The 9166-nt window shown below is 37.2% G+C and overlaps 1 protein-coding gene across 2 annotated transcripts; it reads right to left on the bottom strand.

Moving 5' to 3' along the window:
* Positions 1-762: 762 nt before the first annotated feature.
* Positions 763-6699, bottom strand: pigr (polymeric immunoglobulin receptor). 2 transcript variants are annotated; one of them, XM_029454168.1, is made up of 8 exons: positions 6569-6699; positions 5634-5972; positions 4033-4114; positions 3602-3828; positions 1801-1888; positions 1556-1644; positions 1377-1426; positions 763-1261 (listed from the first exon to the last, which is right to left on the bottom strand). In XM_029454168.1, exons 1-8 carry the CDS (start codon positions 6615-6617, stop codon positions 1178-1180), a joined length of 1008 nt encoding a protein of 335 aa, XP_029310028.1. In that variant the 5' UTR covers positions 6618-6699; the 3' UTR covers positions 763-1177. The 2 variants fall into 2 exon arrangements, with proteins under 2 accessions (XP_029310028.1, XP_029310029.1); XM_029454169.1 differs by having other exon boundaries at positions 770-1261; positions 1801-1885.
* Positions 6700-9166: the final 2467 nt, after the last annotated feature.

The following is a 9166-nucleotide window of genomic DNA, read 5'->3' on the forward strand; positions in this document are numbered from 1 at the left end:
TAACCTTTTGTCTCCGTGTACTCAGAACCAGCCGCCTACCTGTTTGCCTGCTACCCTGTCTTCCTGCCTGCTTATCCCCTTCATTCTCCAGCAGCTCTCACCTCCCTGCCTTACTACTATTAAATCCTCATAACTACCTCATTTGAAGTCCATTCGTCTGTTTTCTGCACCTGCGTCTGCGCTGTACTACCGTAACAGAATGAGCCTGATGTTAAAACCCGGGGTAGTTAGTGTGCATGACCAGTGTAATCATTAGAGCTGAAGGGTATTGTTTCTTAAGCAGCATCACTGTTAACACATGATTAAACTACAATACATACGAAAACTTGCTCTCTGGTTAATCTTAACCTCAATAAATAATGAAAGAACAAACTAAATGAGCCTTAAATTGTGCTTCTAAATGAGCTTAAGCTGTCAGAGAAGGTTTTGTACATATACATCTTGTACGCATACATCATCGACTGTATATAAGAAGTGGACGTAGTCACCGTTACATCACCCATTGGTTTGTGGTCCACCGTTTTTGGTGTTTTGGCTGTCGCCATATCAACTAAGACGTAGATAGGTCACTTGTGTTGTTTCGGCAAAAAAATCCATTATTGCAGGTATAACTGAAATACCAAACTCGGTCTCTATTTTCACTATAATTAGCACCAAATTACTAAGTAAACCTCATAATAAATGATCAGTAAATAATAGACATGTAAAATAAAGCATTTCCACGCATAAATAAAAATCTAGTGGAGAAATATTAAATCAAATATGTATTTTTTGATCTATTGTATTTATGAAAATAAAAATAATCACATTTAAAAATACTGGAATCAGTAAAAAAAAAAAGACCGTGTCAAATGTTTAACTGTAGAATGCAGATTCCAACAAGAAATGTGGTAATACATAAAACATGACCTCAGTGTTGTTAGTGGTAGTAACAGCTGACAATGAAATAAAACTACAGAATTATATTTAGCTAAATTCGCCTCACAAGAGTATGTTCTTGTAAGATCTCCAGCCTTTACCAGTTGCATGTGGAGAAGCAAACAGAAAACATTATATCTTTAAATATGCTGGTATGTACAAAAGACGATGGAAATAAAACATGTGCTGCGTGCAGTGAACTAAAACAAACATTACATTCAGTTACAAAGAGCATTGATAAACGCTGCACGGACAAAGTTCAGTACATATGAATGTCCTGGGAATCCCTGTTAAGGAAAATGACAGCAGTGCTTTGCTGGTCACCTACATCCCCTGAGTACTCCTGTGGGAGAGAGAAAAATGAGTTCAATAATCACTAAAGCATATCCTTGATAAGGGTGCTTATCTTTGAATAGTGTGCAATAAAATAGAGACAGATATTTTAATGGGGGGCTTACATTGTGCCTTGCTTTTATCTCCTTAAGTTGTCTCAGCACAGGATCCTGCTCTAGAAATGGATATTTAAGCCACAAATAATGCAAATATATTTAATACATGTACAATAAGACTAATAGAGGAGGTTAGTGGCATGATGATGCCTGGATTTAATATTCAAGGAAATGAGAAATTGCCTTACTGTGCTTCTTCCACAACTTCCTCGCCAATATGGCCAAACCCAAAAGGAGCATTACAGAAGCACACACCAGCAAAGACCACAAGATGTGACTAAAACACAGACACAAACACACAGCAGTGGTTAGAGCAGATGAAGAGCAGGTAAGGCCTATACTGCATCTGTTTTTACATAGTAACATGATGATGACAGATTTCTCAGAAACAGCATTTTAAAGCAAAAAGCGTAAAGTAGTGCTTCACTCTTACCTGTGATTGTTCCCCGACTCCTTAGTGATGGGTTTGGGTGGAGGCAGATATGCAATAGACTGAGGCGGGGATGTCACAGACACTGCTGCTGGAGATAAAGATGGTATAGCTGAACATGTACGTACTATCATAAGCAAAACAGAGTTTCTGGCAGCACCCGCAGACTTTGTAACATCAATATCCTTGATAAGTGCCTCGTGATAATCGATAGCGTGTACAGCCGGAGACCCAGGAGCCCCTGCCATCTGTCACAAACACATATTGATCTGCAAAGCTGCTCTTGGCTTCTTTTCATTTCAGCAGCTGCAGAATGACGTGGAGAAAAAGGCCACGTAGTCACAAAATTGTGCCTCTTTTCTTACAGATGAAGCGCGGTTTATATAGTTTTCAATAACACTCTGGTGTTTCAATTGGCAACTCACATCACCATGTTAACAATAACCCCTTCATAGTTTCCCCCCACTATGCTCAACAGATTTAATAGATGTTTCCCAGACTGAACTCTCATAGTCTGAGCTTGTCAGATGTAGGCTTCATGAGGCTAATGCTTTAGGATGATAATAATACAAGTATTTTTAAAGTTCCACTAATCTTTTTTTTTTATATTCAACGCACAATATGAAATTATCTACCAATGGAGTCTCTCAATCTGGATATTTGGTGGATACGAAAAAATAAATAAAAGCAGAGGGCCAAAAATCCACTAACATCTAGCTTTTGTATTCAATGGGAAAGGTAACAATCGGACAAGTTAGTAGCTCCTGCTCTGATCAGCAGTGATGGAAACATGACACCTGGGTGAACACGCTAATATGTGGCGTGCGTTGTGATTATACAATCAATGAAATCAGCGCCCCGTTTTCCGGCGCATTCATGACGTTGAAGTTTATACTTGACTACAATAGGAAAACCTAATTTTTGTGAGTTTTCCCGCATTTAAAAAACCTGCATATACTTGCCAATATTAATGGAAAAAGAGTACTGGGTTCTTATTAAAAAAAGGGCCAGAAACACAATTTTAATGCAATGCTAATGCCGAGCTTCAACATTGTATCACAGAGTGTGATGCATGGTTCACTACTTTGTCTAGATTCCCATTGAATGCAAGATTTTGACATGAAGGGATAATATAAGATAACACTTTCTATCACGCCCATGTCTATAATGTGTTCAAATCTGCTTATAGCACTGTATAACTATAGTTATAAGCACTCATAAATATTCATAATGCTTAATAACAATAATCTAAAACAATAAGCATTTTATAATGACATAGAAGGTCAAGTATCATCATTTCTGGTCACTCACTGACATTGTATTTTATCAATGATCATAGTGTATAATTCACATTGTAGTAATTCATTATAATGCTTTATAATGTGATTAGAAATTACTCTAAGGGGTCAATGTTTGTTTTAAGTGAAAAGACACAAAACTTTGTGAAATTAATTCTAAAAAGCAAACAATGACCATAAAAACATGTATTAAAACATTATAATGTATAACACCTATTGGAATTATAACACACTATGATCCTTGCAAAAAACAATGTCAGTGAGTGCCATTATGCAATTATGAAGTATTATGATACTTGATCTTATAAGTCATTATGCTTGTTAAATGTGTTAAGATTATTGTTATAAAGCATTATGAATATGCTTATAACTCTAATTACACAGTGCTATACGCAGATCATAACACATGTCTGAAGCATGTCTGAATGCATTATAGATGTGCGTCATAGAACGTGTTACCAGAAAATTTGTTTTATTCATATTTCGGGTTTTTTTTGTCAACCTACTAGTCGTGGGTCGGGGTGTGACCTGCACATGCACGGGCATCTTTTGTTGTCCTGCAGAACACCAGTACCAGCCGGTGTTTCTCATCTGCAGCTTCTTTAAGGTTACAGTGAAAGTCCTAGTTCTGTCATCGCTGATGGCCACTGAAGTGTCATCGTAGCTCCCTTCAGAACCCGTCGACAGACAAGAGCTCCAGTCTCCACTTCGACACCACTTCTTCTCACTTTCTCTGTTGGCAAACAGTCACAGGGGAGTCAGTGAAGGCTGACTGTACATCACAGTTTCACTTAAATGGAAGACTTTGAACAAATAACCATGTTTCTCAGGTTTGTTGATGCTTTAGAAGTGTTGTTTTAAAAGTGAGGATGCTACATGGTCTGATGGCAAATAAAAGTGTCACATTTGTGAGATGATGAATGGGTGAATAAAATACCTGAATCTCTCACTGTAGTGGCATTCAACTGTGACACTACTCCCTTCTCCCCCACTCAGCCGGCTGTTCACCACTGTCAGACCTGCAGGGAAAGAATCCACTCATGTCACCTGATGTAAGGAGTCTTTTTCTTGAGTTGAACGTGTCTTAAACCAAGGACTACGTTCATTGACTTTAGGAAGTTGGTACCAAATAAAAAACTGAGAAGATATTAAAGAGAATGAAGTTGACCTGGTGGAAAATCACAAATATGTGGGTACTGTGTTAGTTGAGCTTGTAGATGCAATTTCTAAAAAGTTCAACCTAGCTTTTTACTTCTCGCGATAGCATTTACACTAATAATCATAAAAGTTGTGTTCTTTTGTGAAGATTATCCCGCTGAATAATAATAAACGTTTGTTTACCACAGATCATATTTTCTGCAATGACCCTAAATCCAATGGGAAAATCATATCAGCTTTTTGTGGAGAGAACCAGTGTGATGCTAACTTCTGGATGTCGGACTACAAAAATACGCCATCCCTCCCTCAGGTCCACAGGTCGTATCAGAATGTCCTGCTCAGCCCTGCAGAAGGAGTTTTAGCTCCTACATTGATGCCATAGATACAGAGTTCCTGCTTCAAGGACTCAAATATACACAGCAATTAGAAGCCTGAATTTGCACATGTGATCTCAGCACCTTTCTGTATTCAGCATTCAGCTGTTTTCTTTTGTCTTCATTTGGAGGGATCTTGCATTCCTACTGTTTGTTCCTGTCATCCGTCTGGATTGTACATTCTGTTTATTTTTTGTATGATGGATGTGTTTGTATATCTGGCTGCTACCAAATTTCCCCTGTTGGGATAACAAAGGTTGACTTGACTTGAACTTGAATTTATAATAGAACCTTAAATTTGTAGTCTGAGCATTTGAGATGCATGAAAATGTTTGTTTTTATGGTAGCACTTGCTATGACGCATTGCATAATGCATTATAAAAATGCTATATAATGTGCTTTATTCTGCTTACAGCACTGTATAATCATAGTTATAAGCACTCTTATCAATCTCAACACATTGATATTGTTTGCAATGGATGATAGTGTATTACAATTATATATTGTAAATATATTATAAAACTATAGTATGTTAATACATTATATATTATATAATACATTATGATCTTTTTATAATGTAATATAATTACTTGTATAATGCATAACAATGTTATATTAAGTTATTCTAAGTGTTGTTTGAGTGCTTTTATTGAAGTAATGAAATGTATATGCATTATAACAGTGATTATAATACATTATAAATGGATTATAATGTATGACAACTATGAGAATAATAATACACTATGATCCTTGCAAAGAAATGTCAGTGAGTGACAAGTATGAAGTATTACAAGTCATTATAAAATGCATATAATGGGTTAATATTTGTACTAATAAGCATTCTGAATACTTGTGATTGCTTATACCTATTACTCTGCAGTGCTATAAGCAGATCATAATGCATTATAAGTATGTTTATAATGCATTATTGACATGGGCGTCATAAAAAGTGATACCTTTTATTCAATAGGGATCAATAATAGTTTAAAATCACTCCATTACTCACCATGAATCACCCTGATGTTAGTGTAAGTGACAACATCAGCGCTCCACACACCGCCTATCTCCACGCCACACATGTACCACCCAGAGTCCTCCTCCCTCAGGTTGCTCATGGTCACAGTGAACACCAGCTGGACCGGGTCGTCAAAGATGCCCACTTTCTCCTCAGCTGTATTGGCCGAACGGGTCACATCCGTGCGAGCTAGGCTGCTGCAGAACTCCTTCGTCTTCCCCCGGCACCAGTACTTTACATAGCTGGCATACTGGGGCTCATAGTGACACGGGACTGTGAGGCTTTGACCCTCCAGGACTGAGAGCTCTCCCTCGGTGCTACAGAGGAGGGCTGATGGAAAGTGGAGATGATTAAGTGTTGAAGTTAAAACGTCAACAGACTCACAGTGGACATTTCTAATCTGTGATTGAGAAATGGGGGGAAAGTGGCCTTGAGCAATACTTGTACCACATCTCTGGTTTCAGTTTCCTTTGTAACAAAACGATTCCTACTTTAACTTCCCTCTCCATACTTCTCATTTGAAAATTGGATTATCCCTCGATAATAGAGATTTGGGAGGACAAATACAACAGGCCTTTGGAGACTTGACAAAATAAACATCAAACGTACTTTTGCCAAGGGGCAAAGAGGACAGAAGCTTGGAAGATTAAAACAAAACAAAACACAAAAGGTTTCTCTGGCTCACGCAGAAAATAACATTAGCAGCCTTTCTAGTCTGTCTTCAACAAACGATTAATACGGAAAAGTAATAAAATAGTAAAGAGAAGTGAGGCATATAAAACATCTGACATTGAAGCACCAGCATTTGCCAGAAGCACACTGTTATAGTAAGAGGGCTGCACCACAGACATGAGTCATACTAAGAACTTCTTCTATCTATTATCTGCAGAAAAACTTTTTTTAAGCAACGTGGGCTCAGTTATTACCTGGGATCCATGGTAACAGGCTGAGGGCGAGTATGAAGGGTTGCAGCATGTTTCACCGTTACTTTGAGCTTTGCCAAGTGAACCTTCTCCCTTGTGTAAACACAGACTGCAGTTCCGCAATACTAATATCCCCTTAGTCATGTGACCAGGACTTGGATCCAGATGTTCCAGATGTTAACCATCTAGGTGCCAGTTAAGATTTTAAGTAAGCTCACTTCCTGGACGACCTCAAAAGTATTTTTCTTCTCAGCTCATAAAAACATCTTGAAGAAGAGGAGGGGCAAATTGTTGTATTTATGAAAAGTGACCCTTTTGCTAACGTCTTTGGTAATCTTCAACATCCCCAGAGGATTGAATTATTTATTTACATTCTCGAACACTTCCTGTCTGGACTAAACCTTCCAAATTCTTCAATATTCAACATTTTGGGGAGAAAGGCTTATGTGGAACTATTCTTTAAACTAAGAGATTTGTCGTGTGCATTTAACATGTCGTTTGTCCTCCTATAGTTCCTACTTTTATCACTTCAGTCTTAGCAATCTTTTTAATAACCTATCCTCCCAAGCTACCAACCGCTCAGTGCCTTCTCTCCGTGGATGCAGAGGATTCATTTGGCAGGCTACAAGGAAATCATTTGATTTTTGATGCCTGGAAACCTTGGATTTGGTCCAGTCTTCATTTGTCGGATTAGTTTTCTACACACAGCCCCCTCAACTGAATTAACAAACAATTATTCCAAGCCCCTCTATCTGCTCCGTGAAGGGTGTCATGGATGTCCCTAAAGTCCCTTGTTTTTTGGGGGGGGGGGTGTTTTATCAAATTGAAGCTGAAACTAATCTTATGACAGTTCAGGCAGATTTGAGTTGAACTACAGTCACTTGAGCTCCATATAACCAATATCCTGACATTCCTTCAGCTTTGAGAGAGACTGGTTTACTGGTTGTCTCAAGAAACTGAAAATATATATTTTATTTTGGTAAATTGCTGCATCAAACTGAGCAAGATTAGACAGTCAGAGCGTCAGCACGGTCACACACAGAGCATGTAAACCTGATTAAAAGGTCTTTATCAGTCTCTCTGTCCCATCATACTTGTTTAAACGCTCTGACTCTGAAATGTCTTCATTTTATGTAACCACAGGAATACTATCAGTTTTTAAAATGTATCTTTGTTGGTGAATGTAATACCAGTACTATTGCTCTAAATAGAGACGAGTTAATGAAATGTATTCCTTCCAGAGAATGTCATATCATAAGACATATCACAATCCAAGTCAAAAACATCTCATTTCCCAGAATCACCATTCTCACTGCTTTATTCTGACTCCTTTTCAAAAGGAAATGAACAACTTAATATTTAGAGGTCGGTAGAAACAACTTCTGTCTGCTATTTAACCAGCAGAGGAATAGATTTGAGATCTGACCTTTACAAGAGAAACCAGGGATGCAAACTTAATTTTGTCGGTTTGTCACTCTGTATGCAAGGTAGATTCATATACACTTCAAACTGGCCCACACACACACACACACACACACACACACACACACACACACACACACACACACACAGGTCCTTGCATATTCTTTGTCACAAGCAACTGAGCTGGTTTGTGTTTCCATCAGTTATTCCACAGCAAGTAATAGAAGTGAATCCTCTCATTGCTCTGCGGTTCAATCTTCTTGCATGATCACACACACACACACGACTTTACTGTAGTCTGTTTTTCAAATTAGAAAAAGAAGGTGCAATCTGTGGACTTAAAAAAAGAATTTGTAGGCATGGGGCCCTTTGCTCTCAATTTTCAATAAGTTACAGCTTTTGTCTAGTGAACCTTTTGGTAGAGAGCACAAATACTTTTCATCTTAAATATTAAATTCTCCTCCACTGATGTAGAAAAGAAAAGATCAGAGTAGAGAATAAATAAATAAAAACTTTGATTCTGCTGCAGTTTATTGGTGTATGAGCATTATACAAATATGGGTACTGATATTAATATTTATTACTTTATTTTTATAATGCAGAGGGTTTTATTTTCAATCATGTGTTATGCATTATATTTTGTTTTTGTTTTGATCTTACTTTTATCAAGTGTTTTATTTTCCATTAAATTGTTTATATATTTATTCTATGTATACTTTTCATTTATTGTAAAGAATGTTGTGCTGCATTTCTTGTATGAAAGGCACTACACAACTAAAGATATAAATTATTTATTACGTTTAAACATATTTCTTTTTCTGCAGCTGTCCCAAACCCTGATGTGAAAAGTCAGATATTTGAAGCTGCAATATGACGTGAAATAGCGGTTAGATGTTTCATGTAATGTACTTCTAATTTATTAATTCAATTTATGAAAAGACAAATATTTTTGCATGAGACATAACCGTTGTTAACTTATTTACTGCCTGTAATGTACAAATGTAGATTTCTTTTACTCAAGATGATACCAGTCCACACTCATTTAGAGGATATCATGTATTCAAAAGATTCAGATACTATTTAATTATTAGTATCTGAATCTATTAGATTATAGATTATGTAAACCAGGTGTATTGCTGTTCAAAGCAAAACGTGTTTCGTTCAAGAACGGCTTCATCA

Source organism: Cottoperca gobio, chromosome 17 (assembly GCF_900634415.1).
Source record: "Cottoperca gobio chromosome 17, fCotGob3.1, whole genome shotgun sequence".
NCBI lineage: Eukaryota > Metazoa > Chordata > Actinopteri > Perciformes > Bovichtidae > Cottoperca > Cottoperca gobio.

What these genes read in the sequence shown, in the direction of transcription:
- pigr (XM_029454168.1), bottom strand. Translation starts at nt 6,617, where the DNA reads ATGCTGCAACCCTTCATACTCGCCCTCAGCCTGTTACCATGGATCCCA. An exon ending in CACACCCCGACCCACGACTA is followed by an intron (nt 1,889 to 3,601) that starts GTAGGTTGACAA and finishes CTTTATCTCCAG; the next exon opens with CAGCAGTGTCTGTGACATCC. An exon ending in AGATAAAAGCAAGGCACAAT is followed by an intron (nt 1,262 to 1,376) that starts GTAAGCCCCCCA and finishes TCTCTCCCACAG; the next exon opens with GAGTACTCAGGGGATGTAGG.